This window comes from Triturus cristatus, chromosome 4_2, assembly GCF_964204655.1.
Source record: "Triturus cristatus chromosome 4_2, aTriCri1.1, whole genome shotgun sequence".
Classification (NCBI taxonomy): Eukaryota; Metazoa; Chordata; class Amphibia; order Caudata; family Salamandridae; genus Triturus; species Triturus cristatus.
In genome coordinates, this window is record NC_140586.1 from 589,114,188 (window position 1) to 589,133,291 (window position 19,104).

A 19,104-nucleotide genomic window follows, 5' to 3' on the forward strand; every position below is an offset into this window, starting at 1 on the left:
ATAGGAATGGATCAAAGCAAGGTCAATGGGAGCCCCTGTGAGAAGACTTCCATTGACCTCGGGTTGATCTTTTCCTGTCACAAGCACTAGGCCCAGCCACACAAGTGGTGCAGTGTTTTTACCAGCAAAAGTGGAGTAACACTTGATGGTGGGAAATGTGTGGATTCATGTGGATTCCTGTGGATTCTAGAAGTTTCCATCACAGAAATGTAAGTAAAATACGTGATTCGAGCCAAAGTTTAAAGTGTGCAGGGCTTTGTGGAGATGAAAAACTCATGGGATCCATGCAAGGCACACCACCTTGGAATCTCCAAGTTATCTAGTTTTCAACAACATCTGTGGTTTATTGGTTTGCATGGGTTACGCCACAGCACGGCCCCAAATACCGCAGCTACTGTTATGACTCATCTACCAGAGTAGCGCTTTATTGCCTTTTCTGGCGTGCTCTCTTGGCTCACCCACACAGGTGGGATACCGTTCTTATTGGGGGACATGTGGGAATTCAGGGTAATAGGACATTTTTCACTCCCCACAGATTCTAGAACTTTCTGTCACAGAAATGTGAGGAAAATGTGTGTTTTTTTTTTACCAAAGTTTGACATGTGCAAGGGCTTCTGGGAAAAATTACCTGGTGAGAGCCATGCAGGTCAACCACCGTGGAGTCCCCTAGTTGTCTAGTTTTAAAAAATGTGCAAGGTTGCTGAGCAATAGCCCAAAATCCACAGCTACCCACTTTGCAAAAAAAGGTCAGTTTTCAGTGGAAAAATGTAATGTATCCATATTGTATTTTGGGCTCTTACTGCTGCAGGCACTAGCTTATTCACACAAGAGAGGTAGCATTTTTATAAAGAGACTTTGGGGAATGGTGGGTGGAATGACATTTGATACTCTCTGGAGATTCCAGAATTTCCCATCACAGAAATGTGCGGAAAATGTTTTTGTCAAATTTTGAGGTTTGCAACAGATCTGGGTAAAACACCTAGTGAGAGCCATGCAAGTCAACCCACCCTCAATTCCAACAGGTGTCTAGTTTTGAAAAGTTTCCTAGGTTTCCCTAGGTGCCGGCTGAGCATGGTACGAAAATACTAAGCCTGGGCGAAACACTACGCTACGCTCGCGTAGTTTGCGAAGTTCGCGCTACTTCGCACTACGCGAACTGCACGTAGCACAGTGCGAACACGCGTAGCGTAGTGTTGCGTAGCGCTGCGGTCATTTTTTGCTTGCTCGCGGTCCTCAACGTCAAGTTGGCGACCGCGAGCAAGCAAAATGACATCCCGGCGAGACTTTTTCCTTGTTCGCGATCAGCAACATCAAGTTGGCGATCGCGAGCATGGAAAATAAACCTCCCGGCGAGATTCCCAACGCGAGGAGGTCAGGTTTCTCATTGCGAGGGGTCGCGTATGCTCGCAACAGCTCGCGATGAGAAACTACCAGTTCGCATTGAGAAAGCTGCCGCTCGAGTAAAAATCTACTCGAGCAGCAGAAAACTACAGCTCGCACTGTGCAAGATGCCATTTTCAATGATTGCACAGTGCCAGTTGCTTGTCCACACTGTGCAATCATTGAAAACAACATCTTGCACAGTGCGAACATGTTACTACGCAGTTCGCGAAGTGCTACGCGTAGCTCGCGTAGTGCGAACTTCACTTTGCGTAGCTTCGCGAAGTGCTACTTCGCGAACTACGCCCACCCTTAGAAAATACACAGCTAACCTCAATGGAGAAAAAGAGTCCGGTTTCCATGGAAAAATGTGCAGTGTCTATGTTGTGTTTTGGCCCATTTTCTGTTGACAGCACTGGGCCTAGCCACACCAGTGAGGTGCCATTTGTTTTATCAGAAGACATGTTGGAGCATAGAATAGTAGAACTTTTACTATAACCAATTTGATTTTGTGCCTTTGAGTGTGTGAGAAAGATGATATTTTGAAAATTACCGTCGAAATCATATGCTAGTACAGGTACCCACAAATTCAGAGATGTACAAATAACCACTGTTGCAAAACTTCATAACTTGCTCGTATTTCAGAAATGGAAAGATTTACTTGATACTCATTTTTCATCCTTCATATTTAACTAAATGAATTGGTGTATACTTGATACACAAAGAAAAAACATTGTACAATGCAACTCAGTTGTTGGCTCTGGGTAACTTGGGTTCTTAGAGAACCCACAAACCCTATACATCCACCATAACAACAAGGGTCTAGCAAACGTAATGGTACATTTCTTTTATAAATCGACCATCATGACAAAAAGTTACAGATGAAAACGTTGTCATAAATGGCCATTTTTTCCTATTCATTTTCAATATTTCTTTATTTCAACATTTAGGGGCCAATTATGATAGTGGGCAGTTGGACTGCCGTCTGCTATCATGGCGTTTGGGAGACTGCCCGACAGGCAGCTGTGGTCCAACTTCCCAATTACAATTTGCCTGCTATGCTGGCAGTCAGAGAAGTGCTCTTTATTACGGCGGCTTGTTCTGTGTCCCAGGAAAAGAGCCACAGCAAAAGCAGCAGTGTTGAAGAGCACTTTGTGGACATCCATACACCGTGTGGCATGCATCATGTGCATGGATATGCATGGGGGCACTATATGTGCCCTGGCCAACGAGGGACTAGGGCCCTGTTTGGGGCCCCAAACTCCCTTTCCGACCGCCTTTTCATGGCAGTTGGACCGCCATAAAAAGGTTGTCGGAAAGGGACACTCTAATCCCAACAGCAGCGCTTGCCTCTGTACTGCCTCTTTTCGGGACTACGATTCCAACCGCTGCCCCATCAGGATCAGAAGATTCTGTTTGAGGTGGCGGTTGTTCCCCCCAATCTCTGCGGTCCGATCCCCTGCATTGTAATATGGTGGTCGGACCGAATGCCTATCTGTCGGATGGAACGCCACTGATGGCCTGTTGGCGGTGGTCCGCCTGACATCGTAATCAAGCCCTTAGTTTTTTTTTTGAAAAGGGATCTACACATATGACCACTTGCTGAATTCAGAATTGTGTATACTTTTTAGAAATCTATAGTTTTCCTGCATCAACCTTGAAAAGAGCCACAACTGCAATAAAAATATCGTTTTTTCTGTTATTCAGCTTCGCATCTGCCTGAAAGCTGGGATGATGGTGACTTTAGCACAGTAAACTATTTGTTGATACGATTTTTAGGAAAAAATAAAAGAGACAATTTTTTTCGGAGCATTGTTTTCCATATTTTTTCCCCAAAACTCGAAATTTGGCTATGTTCTGCATACATTCTCGGTCCCCTCTAGGGGAATCCACTAACTTAGGGGACAGTATGTTGGAAGAAAGGACTCAAATTTGGTGTGGAAAGCTTATGTGGGAAAAACGTAATTGGGACTTGTTGGACTTGGCCCTTCTGGCAGGTTCACCCCTGAAACTTTTTGCTTTTTATTGTGACCTGGTGTTAGTGATTTTTGGCTTCTGCGCACTTTACCACTGTGTCCCAGGGTAATGTGCGTGCGTGTAGTGAGGTTGGCCTGCCCTCCCATAGGAATGCATGGGGGAATGTATGGGTCCCTGGTAGTTCCTGATGCGTGGGGAGTGCAGGTGCGAGTTTGGTATGTGCGGACTCGTGTGATGAAATGCTGCGCGGTGATGTGTGCGGCGTCAATGTACCTAGTGTGGAAGTGCCACTTCTAGAAGTTGGCATTTCTGTGTGCAATGTGAGATGAGTGCCTTGTCTGGCGATTGGCTGGCTGAGGTCATGTGATGGGCTAGGGAATCCCCAGAGTCAGGATGAGTCACCCAGTGGTGAATGGGGAGGTCAGCAGCCAGATGGGTGGGAGGAGTGCACCTGGGACCTGAATAGGGCTGGGCTTTCCCCACACAATGCTGGCTCCGCCCCCTGTGGTGCGACTGATGACCCTGGCCTGTTCTGTGAAAGGAAGGAGAGAAGCAAAACAAAGTGCTCAAGTGCTCCTGAACCAGTTGTAACTGGTTCTGCCCTAAACCCTGTGCTGTGTCACAAAAGAAAAATGTGTATAAAAAGGGGCTGTGACCCCTTACAAAATGGTCTCTACTGATCCTAACTGGGGGGGCCTGCTGCTGCTGGGCGCCAGGAGAGACCGCCACTGGGGACTTTACCCTGAAGAACGCTTTATGTTTAAGTGGGGAGAGCGCTTTGTCCCTGCCCTGAGCTGTCCTGAGAAGCACTGCCGTCGTTTTGCCTGCAGCACGGTCGATGGGGAGGGAATCCCGAGCGTGGGGATCCCCCCCCTGCTGCCGACCGGCGGGAGCTCACCCCGCTTATGGCGCATCATCGCGGGTGCCCACCCCGCTGGGTTAATTATTGTGGCTGTAAGCGGGAGCCCACCCCGCTCTTGATTTAAACACACGAGGGTGCCTACCCCTCAATTTCTGCCAAACGAAAACGCCATCACCGCCGCGGCCCAGGAGTTGCGGAGACGTTGCCGGGCCACTGCCTGCGGTGACCCAGAAGTAAGCAGGGAAACCCTGGTTGAAGGCGGGGCCTCGTTACGAAGGCAGGAACAGGAAGTTGCTGGCGAGTGAGGCCAGGAAGGACGGAAGCCTACTCCGCCTTCCAGGACGTCCGGAGGAGGACGGGAGCCTACCCCGCCTCCACGCGCTCGAGGAGAAATTCCCGGGTCCCAGGAGGGGGCCCGGGTGAAGCGGCGAGGCAGAGAAAGGACCGCGCACCGCTGACTGCAGACAACAGAGCCCCGGGGAGGAAGGCTCCAGCCAGCAGTGCCCGCACGAGGAGCAGCGCCGGTGAGCAGTCTCCGCTTCAGTCCGGTGAGTGGGGCCTGAGTTAGGAGCTTCCGTAGAGCTCCTCCGTATCCTGCCTCCCTACCCTTCACTTTTGTTCATTCAGCTGCCCCACTTGCAGAGGGCAGCTGCACCGAGGGGGCAAGTTCTTTTGGGGGCATTATTCTTCTTTGCTTAGAGCCCCGAGTGAGGCTCCAACGACGGGGGCATATTTGTCTTAGAGCCCCCGAGTGAGGCTCCAACGTCGGGCCTTCTTTGCTTAGAGCCCTGACAGGCTCCAACAAAGGGGGCATATTTGTTTAGAGTCCAGAGGGACTCCAACGTGAGGGCATCGAGGTGCCAGGCCCCATTCTCCACAGCTGCCCAGCACTTAGTGGGCAGCTGCAACGTTTAGGTAGTGCCCCTTTGCGCTTTGGCTTGCGCAGCCTGCACAGTCTAGCCCTGACTCTGTGGACAAAGGGCGTTTGAGCCCCTGAGAGGCCAAGTTGGCCTAGGGACAGTTTATCTTGTGTGGTGCCCTCACCTAGGGTACATGATCATTGTTACCTGTGTACTTTTGCGCCTGTGCATTGCCTTTATGCTATTTTCATTCCTACTGTGATTTATGCAATGCTTTGTGTATCCCTCTAGATGTATTTTTATACCTAGGCGGTTGTGTTACCTAGTATGGTGATACTAGTGAGTTCATGGTTCCCTGCGTAATATTTTCCTAAGGTGGTTAGGGTTGCGTAGGTGGTACTTACCTGTTACCAGTGGTTACTGGTTGTGCGCTACATTTTCTAATTGGTGCTACAGTTATTATATGTGCTATGTTCTAAAGTGTTATTCCTACAAAGTGCTGGTTCTAAAAGTGCTTATTCCTGACAGTGGTCCATGAGGCCCTGTCCCATGTAGATAATTCCCCTGTAAATTCTGCCCGTACCAGTGGCACATTGTAAAGTGTGTATTTATTATCTAATGTGTTTGGTATAATACAAAGGCTATTTTTATATATAACCTTGTGTGGGGTTTCTTTTGTGGTGGGCCTTGGGTGTTGTTGCTGGGTGCGCGCGCAAACGCTTTACACATTGCCTCCGGGATAAGCCTGACTGCTCGTGCCAAGCTACCAAGGGGGTGAGCAGGGGTTATCTTTGGCGTGTAACTCCCCAGCCCTGACTAGAGTGGTGGTTTTTGCCTGGCTTTGGCGCAAGCCCTAGCCAACCAGAAATCCCATTTCTAACAGGACTTAAGCACGAACTACCCCAAATAGCCAAAACGGAGCTTAGCACTGGGGTAAAAAATGACCAGCAGTTATGTGTTTATGTGTGTCATTACGTAGATGTACATCATTATGTGAATACGACACATGACCCATGACCCTCGGCAGGAATAGGAGCCACACATACCCTTTGCAATGCTTTTACTGAAATGCAGCACTTCTAGTTCATACTCTCGTATGTTCTAACATAACAATATGGGTACATATGTCATACAATGTCTCAGTATCTTAGATACAAACATATTCTCAATTTAAGCCAGCATACTGACCAGTTTTTTTGCCCCAGTCACCCAAATAATGTGGGCAGAGGGTAGCCTTACAAACTGTTGTCTCTCTCCAGGGTCTATTTGGGTACTTTAATTTTTGACCCATGAATACTTAGTCCATTGATCAATTGGTGTTGTGCCCAATGCCCTACAATAATCGCTCAGGCTGACTGCAAGGACCGAAGCACACATGTATACCCAGATGACGTTTTCCTTTTGATATGCAGCATGTGAGCCTGCTGATCTATCTGTGTGACATTCTCAGGTTTATCACTCTCTTTGGAGTCACTCACCTCTCTCTTCTTGGCCCTCTGAGATATGGCTTTTCCCACAGAGCTCCCCACGGCACGGAACTCTCACCTAGTCTTATTATACTCAAGAGGAGCAGTAGAATCATACAATTTGCCTGGCATGTGTATCCTACAAACACTATTTTTCAACCGTGTCCTGTCACAGTACAGTGCCACAAATCAGGCAGTTTCCAATGTAAGCGAATCAGAGGCATGTTGAGGAAGCCAAACACCCCCTATAGCTGAGCCATGAAAGTGCAACTCAGAAGCAGATTAACATAGATCCCTGGTGGGTAGGAAAACATTGCAAGAGCAGCACATGTCTCTCTACAAAATGAGTTTTTATTAAGGGATTACAAATAAAGGGTCGAAAGCAGGACATTGGGATGAAATTGAGAACTATGCTATCAATTGTCATACATGCATGGGGTGGGCAGGGGAAAAATTCAGGCACCATGCTGTTTTGGAGCCGGCAGAACATGAACAAGTGTCACTGCAGCCAGCAATGGCGTGGTGGTGGTGAACCAGGAGCCCCACCTCCAGTAAGGACCACCAGTGTAAAAACTGCAAAAACTATTGTCAAAGTCGTTCACCATGTGACAGGTTATTGGAAGAATGCAATGAATGGAGTGGCAGTAGTAATGTTTTATTCGCACAGGTAGGTTGTATAGATAATGCAACACGTTTTTTCTCTCCTTCATTGGTGCAGAACTAAGAACATTAACATGTATTTATTTATTTACAGTGTTTTCCTAATTATGGTCAAATTAGCATGTGAGGTTTATATACACATGTTTTGATAGAGATATGCTTATGAACCAGAAAAGAACACCTTCTGCAGCTGACAGTAATTTATGGGACCAAATGGAAAGAAAATGGGGGACAATGTAGAACAACGAGGGCTATTTTGAGGGATACTACGAGGCCAAATTATTTACAACTCGCAAGGCAAAGTGTGCAAGACTAACGACAATCCAAACGATGTAGGGTTTCATATGCAAAGTGCATTAATTCAGAGTGAAAATATTGATTATGAAGGATCGTGTGAAGGTGATTATGGTGCCAAAACTTTTTACTCCTAACATTATTATGCACTATAAAAGGTGTCCCTACTGGGGATACCGTACACGGAGAAGACATGCACGTATTTATATCTGTTTGAAACAGGTATGATTCTCATCTAATGCAGAATCACTAAGGGAAACATTTAAAAAGAGGCGTGTGGTCTCATTATGTGTGTCCCAGATGCAGGGCTTTGATTGCATACTTAAGGAGTTTAGAATAGGGAAGGGGCCCCTTTAATTCCAGCAGTATGACATTAAAGAGGATTTTGGGTTAAACTTTTAGAATCCCTGGGAATTGAGTAATTCCAGAAATTGGGCAGTTCTAGGTTTGAGTCTCCTGCTCATGGGCCATACCCCCTCCCTGCATTTTCCACTGGAGATTGTAACTGCTTTCAGCAACTAAAGGCCGAAGGGGAATATGCACAGGCCTGCGTGCTGGTCAATATCCTGTTGCAGCAGCGGCGGCACTGGGCATTCCGAGAAACTTGTATTAATGACCTTGGAGAGCATGCACTTGTCAATGGTAACCTGCAGTGCTTTAAAACAGAGGTCTTCAAACCTTTTTATTCTGAGCCTCCATAGCAAAAAGTTTTGAAGTCTGGGGCCACATCCAAAATTTTATGGCAAGGATTTGGTGCAGTAGAATAGGCAGGGCTGAGCGCAGGGGCGGAGCTTCTGCATTATTTCGTGAATACATTTTCTGTACCTCATAATCAACAAATAAATGTGAAACATAATAGGGGAAAAACACCCAATGAAATTGGCTAAGAAAACAGACTTCTTCATAATATGGGTATTATGAACCCCTCACACTCCTGGGCTCTAGTGCAACTGCACCTACTGCACTAATGATAGCTTCTGTCCTGAGCATCAGTCTCTCTCTGTCTCGTTCAACCCTTCGCCCACCATGCCTGGCCATCCCTCCAATTTTGAAACATGCTCTCTCTCCTTAACTTTGAGAGTTGTATACAGCACTGACTCTGCCCAGGAGCACTGGAACATTTACACGAACACCAGTCACATTACACAAGGCCAGATTTTTGGAGGGATGTTATTAGGCACTGGGTGATTAAGTGATTTGCCCAGATTTACAAGTTTGGAGAAAAGGACCCCCTGCTATAAATGGCAGGTTCGAGGGCAGGGAAAATACAATTGTAGAAAAGAAACCTTCCGCAACTAAATAAATGGAAAACTCAAGATACATAAATATATATGGGCCAATCAATCATGTATATATAAATCAACTGATTAAGTGATAAATACAAATAGTATAATAAATATGATACAAAACCTATGATACATATTTCTGCGGTTTAACCCCTTCCCCGCTCATGATGGAACCACTCCGTCATGAGCCACGGTTGCGCTGTGCTCATGACGGAGTGGTACCGTCATGCTACGACCGTTGGCGGCCGCTCCGCCCACGCGGCGCTAATTCCCCGCCTGTGCGGGCGATTAGCGAAGTGGGCGGAGACGTGATGGAACCACTCCGTCATGAGCACAGCTCAACCGTGGCTCGTGACGGAGTGGTTCCGTCACGAGCACAGCGCCACCGCACTGCCCCCAAACCCCCCTCCAGCGCCGCGGCGGAATTCCTGCCGCGGCGAACGGGTTAAGGACAGTGTAATGACAATAAAAATCATATCATAACCTATCAGTCATACCTTCACACAAGCAGTCACACTAATAACATACTATAATACAATCAGTCAGTGAACAAAATCACAAGGTCATGATAGAACATATTCCATAAAATAAACACGCAAAATCCACTGTACAAGGTACAAATGAAAGCAATCAATCATGAAAACTTGCAAAAGCTGTGGCTTAAATTCTTGATTCTTTGATGCGAAAAGTGTGGTCATAATCTACGCATGTTTCGGCGAACTATGCGCCTTCATCAGGAAAGCAACACCATAGAGGTTGTAATTACCTTTTGTAACAACAGTTCTTCAAATGTGTACGTTCCAAACTTAGTACTTGTAAATATGATACCCAAGCTTTTATGGTAGAAAGAGAAGCAACAATGGCACAGCAAATGTGCTGGCCCCTCATGCAAGCAAGGAAGAATAGTAAAACCGCTTTAATTAGGGATTAGTCAGGTAGACGGGAATAATGCGCTTTAGCTGCATCTGTGTTTTCTTCAAAATTATGGATTTGTGGAGTTTGCCACATAATCGTCTGATCAAAAGTTGGTAAAAGTATGGTGACATGTGTTGCCACACAGTAGAAGACCCTTCGCAAAAGTTGACAGGTCACCTTTCTGTTAGTTATTGCTATATCTGGGTATTAAACCGGTATTGATGAGGTGAAACTTATGCCCAGCCAGTGTTACCAAATGTAACAAAATTACTAAATATCAAAAATTATTAAATACTATCACAAAATGTGCTGTATTGCGCCGCATAATTGGCTTTTTCTTGCCACATAATTTAGTCAACCATGCTGCATGGTTTGGTGCTCCCATACCACATAATTCCAGTGACCATGGGTTTGGTTGGCCCCTCATACAGCTCATCCCAGAGCAACTAGTTAAGCACCAAACATAAAAGCTGCTATGAAGCTAGTATAGGCTGTAACTGATGGAGTCAAAGTGCTTCTTACCACAGGCTGGGACGTTGTAGCACTATAAATACACAAGTTAGTATTTCCCACTGTGAAAACATGGATTCAGTTCAATGACTTTCTGGTCAAACAGAGACATCTGCAGTGATTGCATTAGCTAACTGAGGTTGATAAGAGTACATTCTCCACAGATTAGTTTAACTCACATTGACCTTTTCATTTAATGCGGGGGCATGCAATTTCCTGAAGTGAAAAAATAAAAGTCACCAAATATTTTTTTCTTTTTAACCACATCTTTTACCCGTGTCACCCCATTCTAACTGACTGTGCCCCAGGACACTCCTTATTATAGTTGCAAACTTTTCATGCAGCTCAACCTCTGAATGTAAATGAAAGCAGCCTGGAAACATGTCAAATAAACAATGTCTTCGCTTTTAGGTAATCTTCATTTACAAATCCTTGCAGTCTCATTTGCGCCCTCCCGGGAATACAGTCACAGACTCCCGGGGGGGCCGTCCCATAGTTTGTAGACCTGTGCTTAAAATGAAAATGTAGAATTGCTAGTACTCATTATTCAGAGTACCTGTTTGATCCTGTGAATTGCAGGTACTCTCCCACTAAATGTATTGCAGAAGAATATGTGACGTTACAACGTGGTCGTTACACCGCGGTACATTACATTGCCATTATTACAACGCAAGTCGTTACAACGACTTGCGCTAGAGGCGCTGGAATTGGGAATAGTATGATTTACTATTCCAACTCCAGCCTACGTAACAGTAGGGAAGGTGTTGGAATAGTAAATCATTCTATTCCTTAATGTATATCGCCATCCAGCGCAAGTCGTTGTAACGACTTGCATTGTAATGACGGCGATGTCAACGTATCACGGTGTAACGACCGCGTTGTAAAGGTAGTTCACCATTGCAACATTGCTGAGAAGTGCAGTTAATCTCTTTCTCAAATTAAAGAAGAGCAGACACTCAGTAAACACAAGGAGATGATGGACAGAGTGCTGAAACTTTTCAGACACTCACCCCCCAGTCACAGATCTGGGTTGAATCCATCATCATTCTTTAGCTCACTTCCCCACCTCAGTTCAGACCCATCTATATGCAAATCAGTCTTGACCCTGTGCCTCATGGTAACAGTCCAGCTCGAACTGCCAAGCCAGGTCTTCCCTGAACCGGAAACAAGCATCCTGAGACCGGTTTCTGGGTAACACCCTTCATCAGCCAGGCTAGCTAAAATCCAGTGGCAAAGTGATCCCTAAGTTGGCAGGATATGCTCAGCCGTGGGTCCCTTGATCACTTTCCACTGGATTCAAGATAGCCTGGCTGATGACGGCTGTTAGCCAGAAACCGGTCCCAGGATGCTTGTTTCCGGTCTAGTGAAGACCTGGCTTGGCAGTTCGGGCTGGACTGTTCCCATGAGGCACAGGGTCAAGACTGATTTGCATATGGCGGAGTCTGAACTGGGGTGGCAAAGTGAGCTAAAGAACAATGGTGGATTCAACCCAGATCTGTGACTGGGGGTGAGTGTCTAAAAAGTTTCAGCGCTCCGTCCATCATCTCCTTGTGTTTGCTTTGTTTGCCCTAAGTTGGCAGGGTATGCCCAGACGTGGGTCCCTTGCTCACTTTGTCACTGGATTCAAGCTAGCCTGGCTGATGACAGCTGTTAGCCAGAAACCGGTCCCAGGATGCTTGTTTCCAGTCCAGTGAAGACATGGCTTGGCAGTTAGGGCTGGACTGTTACCATGAGGCACAGGGTCAAGACTGATTTGCATATGGCTGTGTCTGAACTGGGGTGGCAAAGTGAGCTAAAGAACGATGGTGGATTCAACCCAGATCTGTGACTGGGGGTGAGTATTTGAAAAGTTTCAGCGCTCCGTCCATCATCTCCTTGTGTTTGAGCAGACACTCAGTACCTGTCCATTTAAAAAGCTGACGGTAACTTATATTTAGGCATAAAAAATTATTTGTACTTACTCCAACATTGTTGCACCTGGTTACCATGTCTCTGAATTCCTGCTCATTTCCGGATCGGGTGCACAGCTTGTAGCTGATTGGTTGATATCTTTCCCACCAAGGTCTATCTGGATTTTTGACAATAATGTTTTCATTTGGAGGAGAGACCTGTAAAATAAATAAATATTTCTAGCATTGTTTTAGAATGGATTTCTGAAAGTAAAAGTTACATTGCATAATGTACATAAAGATACATGATGTTCTAAACAGGAATGTATGGGGTAACGTTTGTTGTAATTTTGAGTCTTGCCTTTATTTCTGTTGCTTGACCAGAGGCTGGATATTTGGGGTGCCATACTCCCCTACAATATGTTATCTCTAATAAATAGTTGGGTACAGTTGCTTCCAGTTGGGTATGATGAGTTGTCTGTCGGATTTCACCTGAGATATTTGCATACACACAGACAAATGTGCACACACATGCTCTGTTTTGAAGATCTTAAAACATGTTGGTTATTTTACAAAGTAATATTACGTTTTAAGTAACCCTAACAATCCACACTCCTCTCCCTTTCCACTGCCTCTTAAACCTTTCATGTTGGACTCCTCAGATAATTTCTTTTATTTGTAGTTGTTATTGCATTCATATAGCGCTTACTACCCCTGACGAGACGTTGAAGCTCCTTTCGGCGAGTAGCAGGCTACCCCAAAAACGATTAGTGGTGAATTAGTATAGGGATATATGAAATTAATTTGAGCGGTGGACATGTGAGTTTGTTATTTGGATTCTAAAAGGATAGTACAAGGATAGAAGAGGGAAGGGTTTACATTTGTACCCTGGATAAGGCATCAACGTGATTTTTTGCAAGTAGCACACTACTCTGGAACCCAAAAACAGGATTAGTGGTGAGTTAGTATAGTGCAATATGGAATTAATTTGAGCTGTGGACATGTGAGTCTGTTAGTTGGATTGAAAGGGATAGTGGAGGGATAACAGAGGAAAGGGTCCAGAAAGTGTTTATTTAGAGATCATAGCAGTAAGAGGAGGTTTGAGATGAGGAAAGGGGAGTTGGAAGGGGAGGGGAAGAATCAGAGAGAAGGGTTTAGAAAGGCTTGTTTGGGAGATCTCAATAGTAAAAGAGGTTTGAGATGATGCAAGGCAGGGTAGAAGAGGGAGGAGTTTAGAAAGGCTTATTTTGGGGCTCATAGTAGAAAAAATGGGGTTTAGTATGAGTCAGAGAGTGGAGGTAGAGGACATATTGCGAGGGGTATAGGGTGGGATATAGGGTACTGTATTGAAAATGCTGAATTAGGAGTAAAGTAATACATATAAAGATACATAAGTACATAGAAGATATATAATTATAAGGAAGGCAATATGGGCCAGATGTAGGTAAATGTGAAATACCGATTTCTTAATAAAGAATTTTACCGATTCGGTATTTCCGATGTAGGTAAAAATACGGTAATTTTTACTGAATCGGTAAAATTCGGGAAAAAAATACTGAATCCTTAATACCGATCGTATTACCGATTCTTAATTACCAAATCGGTAAATACAGAATCGGTGATTCAAAATTCCTGCAATTGAGGAATCAGCCAATCCTGTGCATCCTATTTACTCACAACAAGGAAGTGGCCACACCCAAGCAGCTGCACTGAACCAGAAGCTGTTGGAGAGGCAGGCAGCAGAGAAAGACAAACAGGAGCAACTTTACTACCTGATATCAAACACCAGAATGGACAGCCAGGACAGGGAAACTGATGGTGCAGAAAGGAAAAGAAAAATTAAATTTAGTGAGAGGGAGCTGGAGATCCTAATTGAGGAGGTGGCAAAGGAACACACCAAGCTATTTGGTAAAAAATCACTACAAGTGCCTGAGTCACAAAAAAGAAAAATATGGATTGGAATCCAGAACCTCATTAATTTCATAGGTGTGACCCACTGTGACGTGGACGACCTAAAAAAGAGGTAGTATGACCTCAGGAGTATGGCGAAGAAGAGGATGTCTGAAAGGAAAAAGCAAGCAAACCTGACAGGTGGAGGAAAAAATAGAGCACTTTCACCGACTGCCCTGGAACTGCTTGTGGAGTCCACCATTGAGCCTGAGAGTGTTAGCGGCATCGGGGATGCAGACAGCTCAGCCAGAGCTGCAACCAAACAAGGTAAGATGCATGCACACCAAGCTGCACCCCCACTCCCTAACCCCATTCCCCAATGAAGCAGTGTGAATCCCACTCCAGTACAGGTTTTACTAAACACCAGCAAAGCATTATGGGAGATGTAGTCAGTGTAACACCTATCATAACAGTCAGCCCACTAAACCCAAAGGCATGTGATGCACATCAGCGATAAGCAAGCAGAAGACTGTCAGATTTATTGGCAGACATGACATTTATTTGTATGCCATTACTGTCAGACAAGTGAACTAATATACAGTCTGTCTCCGCAGGCGAGACATCGCGCAGGGCTGCGCCAGGCAAGGCAGGAAAGGCACCCCGGAGAGATAGAGCGGAGGAGGAGGATGTCATTTCGCCTGTGGGCCACACCACCACCGTCAACACCACCACGAACACCACCACCATCAACAACACCACCACCAACACCGGCATCACGACCGGCATCACCAGCAGCGTCACCAGCAGCGTCACCAACACCATCATCTCCAAGACCCAGGAGGCATGCAGTTGCCAGCCTCCAACAGATGGAGCTGTCCAATGAGGACTGCAGGGGGGAAGAACAGCCAACGGTGCCAGACGATGGCAATAATCGTATTCTTTCATAATAAAGTCACAACAATTTACTCCACCTTCCCCACCTCAGACATAACTCTGGATATACTTCACCCTTCCCCCCCTAAAGCACCTCGGCACCCAGATCAGCCTTCCCTTGAGCATTTTGCTCCTCTGGACCTTGACACTTTAAGCAAGGTGGCACGACAAGTAAAATCTGGCTCCCCCCGTGATCCCGCCCCTCCAGAAGTTCTATTGCAGGCAAGCCCAGCCACTCTGCCTGTCATCCGGGATCTTCTAAATACTTCTATTTCCGCATGCTCAGTCCCCACAGCTTGGAAGCAGGCCATGGTATGGGCGCTGCTGAAGAAGCCCAGCCTGGACCCAGACGACTATTCCAGCTACCGTCCCATTTCACTTCTCCCTTGGGCCAGCAAGGTGTTAGAGAAGCATATAAACGCGCAGCTAGTCCAGTTTCTGGAGGACCACTCTCTACTACACACATCCCAGACAGGCTTTAGACCAAAGCATGGTACCGAAACCGCCTTGCTAGCCGTCACCGAAGAAACTCGAAGGATACTGGACCAGGGAGGATCAGTGGCAGTGATCCTCCTTGATCTAAGTGCCGCCTTCGATACGGTCAGCTATACCACCCTGCTGGACCGTCTCCATAACATCGGAGTTTCAGGTGACGCTTTAAGGTGGTTCGATTCCTTTTTGTCTGGGAGGTCGTTTCAGATCTTCGACGGAGAGATGGTGTCCTCGAGTAAACCTCTGAGCTGCGGAGTACCACAGGGCTCTTCTCTGAGCCCTGTACTGTTCAACATATACATGAGGCCGCTGGCGGGTGTTGTCGAACCATATGGCATTAAAATTGTGTCATATACCGACGACACCCAGCTTGTGGTCTCGTTGGCCACGAAGAACAATAGGCATTCCGCAGCCGACCTCCTAAATTGCCTGGTGGACGTCAAGGGATGGATGACCAACTCCTCCCTAAAACTAAACGGTGATAAGACGGAGCTTCTGCTCCTAGGCCCTACCTCTCCCGTATCCTTCACTTCTCTGTGGCCCAGTGTTCTGGGCTCCCCTCCCACCCCCAAGGACAGTGTCAAAAGCCTGGGGGTGTGGCTGGATAATAAACTCTCCTTCTCTACTCAGGCCAAAAAACTGTCCTCCACCTGCTTTGGCCTACTTAGGATCTTGAGGAAGGTTCTCCCGCTACTCCCCCTAGAGGCTAAAAAGGTGGCGGTACAAGGCCTCATCCAGTCTCGTCTGGATTCGAACAATGCCTTACATGTAGGGGCACCGGAGATAACCCTCCGAAAACTGCAGGTCGTTCAAAACTGTGCAGCCCGCACATTGCTGGAAATCTCGCACACTCACTCAGCCAGACCTGCTCTGAAAACTCTCCATTGGTTGCCAGTGAGGCAGAGAGTTACCTTCAAGGCGCTGTGCTTGGCGCACCGCGCCTTCTGGAAAACAGCCCCAGCCATCAACTCCGACCTTATCATTCCTTACCAACCTAACAGGAACCTTAGGTCGACGGAGGCGCTCCTTGCTGTTGTTCCCAGAGTGAAGCGAGCCAGGTCGGGGGGCAGGTTGTTCTCTTTGAACACCGCCAAACTCTGGAATGCTCTCCCCATCTCACTCCGATCCAACCCTGACCTCCTCTCATTTCGCAAAAATTTAAAGACCCTATTATTTGCCAAATCCGACTCCTCCTAGATTGCCTCTAGTTCACTCCCTGCTTCTACTCAGCGCTTGGACGCTTTCGGGCAGCAACCGCACTTAACAAGTACTTTTACAATTACAATTACAATTTTACAATAATGCCAGTACACAGTCCCCCACAGAGCGACCACACACAGGTGCCAGACGCCGCAGGGCTAGGGCACACAGTCCAGCTTCGCAGGGCGAGGATCAGAGTGTCTATGCAGGTCTGGAGGTGAACATGTTGAAGGTGCAGCGCCTGCAAGGAAAGGCAATCGGATCAGTTCAACGGCAGATGGGGCACATGACAGCACACTTGCAGTGCACAGAGAAGGGCATCTGCACACTGAACACAACACTGGCTGAGGGAATGAGGGACATGGCTGAGGGCATGAGGGACATGTCTGACTCAGTGAGGCTGCTGTGCAGCAAGATGGACGATGACAGAATTGCAAGGCGCAGGGAGAGGCAGAAAATGGAGAACTACACCAAGGCGGTGAACCGCCTCTCCACTGCCACTTCTCTGCTCTGCAGGCGCTCGGTAGCCATGCAGGAGGAGATGACACACCGCAGCCAGGATGTGGCAAGGGGTCTGGTGACAGTGACCACTGCACTTGAAGTGCTACAAAATAATCAGACTGCCAATACTGGTACAGGTGATGTGGCGGACAGTGAGGAGACAAATAGCCGCAGTAGTGAAACGCCCCCTGTTACAGAGTCCAGGAGGCGCAGCGGACGACAAAGTGGTGGCACAGGACAGATTGCCAGTGAGGACAGTGTACACAGAGGAAGCAGCAATGTTGTGCGTGGGCACAGGAGGTAATGCCAGGCACACTTGTTTTTGATACATGGGTGAATTAACCCATGACGGCTTTGTAGGCTGTTTGGAATTGGGACTGCTATTTTAAGCCCTTCATGATGTGGCGTAGTGACATGCTAATAAACTACGTTACTCACTTACTCACACACAATTACTGGCTGCGTCTCCTTACTTACCTAGAAATAGTTCTGTGTAATCTCAGCCCGTCTTTGTCTCCCATCTGATGCTCGTGCCGCTCCTGCTGTGCTGGGCTCTGGCTATGGACAGTCATCGTCATCGTCCTCAGAGTTGGTCAAATCGACTTCTGTCCCTTTCTTAGTTGCCAGGTTATGCAGCATTGCACATGTAGCGATCATCTTGCAGCAGATTATGGGTCGGTACTGACGGGCACCTCTGCTTTTGTGGAGGCAGCGGAACCTGCTCTTCAACAGTCCAAACGTCCGCTCCACCACGTTGCGTGTTGATTTGTGCGCAGCATTATATCGTCTCTCACTTAGGGTTGATGGGTTCAGGTGAGGAGTAAGGATGAATGCCCGCACGGCATATGCGCTATCACCTAGGTGAGAAAGAAAGTGCCATTAATAACAAACACCAACACATCCATCAGCAGTATACATCAGGGTGTGTCACAGTGATTTACCTAGCAGGTATCCTTCTCCAAATTCTCCCCCAGCCAGACGTGTGTATATCCCACTGTTGCGGAATATGTAGGAGTCATGGGTGCTCCCAGGACATTTTGCCCTGATGTCGGTGATGATGTTGGCCGCATCGCAGATGACCTGCACGTTGATAGAGTGGGTGGATTTTATGTTACGGTAGATGTACTCGTTGCCTGCAGGTGGGCAGATAGGTATGCGTGTCCCATCAATGCACCCTATAACATGCAGGAACTGTGCATTTTGGTAGAAGTCTGTTTTTGTTTTCTGCAGTTCGGCCTGTGTGGTGGAGAAGCGTATGTAGTGATGCATCCTTTGCATCATGGCATCCAGGAAATTGTTAAGGAACCGATACAGGCAGCTCTGCGACACACCACCTGCCGCAGCTATCACCCCCTGGTAACTTCCTGATGCTAATAGGTGGAGGCTACAGAGCACCTGGACATGTGGTGGTATAGCGTGCGCCCTTGGTGTAGGATGCTCCAGGAGTGGGTGCAGGTCCCGTATCAGGTCCAGGATAATTTGGGGGTGTAGCCTGTACCTTTCATGAATTTCTGCCTCAGTGAGTTGAAATAGTGTGATGCGCTGTCTGTATATGCGCTCCTCCCTTCTCCAGATCCTCATTCCTGCTGCCTGCAGTCATTGCTGCCTTGCAATAACGTAGAGGGCCGCCATTGTGTTGAGACTGTTGCATTTTGGGGCTGTTTAAATGCTGTGCACATGATTACCATGCTTTGAGTCAGTGGTAATTACCGACTCTTAAATACCGAATTTCATTAAATTCGGCATTACCAATTTTTGGTACATCTCTTTTACCGATTCTTATTTACCGAATCGGTATTAGGGGTTTTCGGTATCTCCGATTCAGTAATAAGGAATCGGTAACTGGTTTTCCTTATTTTACCGATTCCTTATTACCAAATCCATTCGGTATTATGAAAATTGCAATTGGCTAAATACCAGTCGGTAACAGTGAAATTTACTGAATACCACGGTTAACGACTGGTATTTAGCCACCTACATCGGACCCTA

The 19,104-nt window shown here is 46.8% G+C and overlaps 1 protein-coding gene across 2 annotated transcripts in view; it reads right to left on the reverse strand.

Annotated features, from left to right (window-relative positions):
* LOC146834723 (pancreatic alpha-amylase-like) overlaps positions 1–19,104 on the reverse strand; it is a 92,263-nt gene that overhangs the window by 47,078 nt on the left and 26,081 nt on the right. For both annotated transcript variants that reach the window (XM_085602251.1, XM_085602250.1), the window contains exon 2: positions 12,172–12,318. In XM_085602251.1, the coding sequence (XP_085458377.1) occupies positions 12,172–12,318 (147 nt within the window). The remainder of the gene's footprint in view (positions 1–12,171; positions 12,319–19,104) is intronic.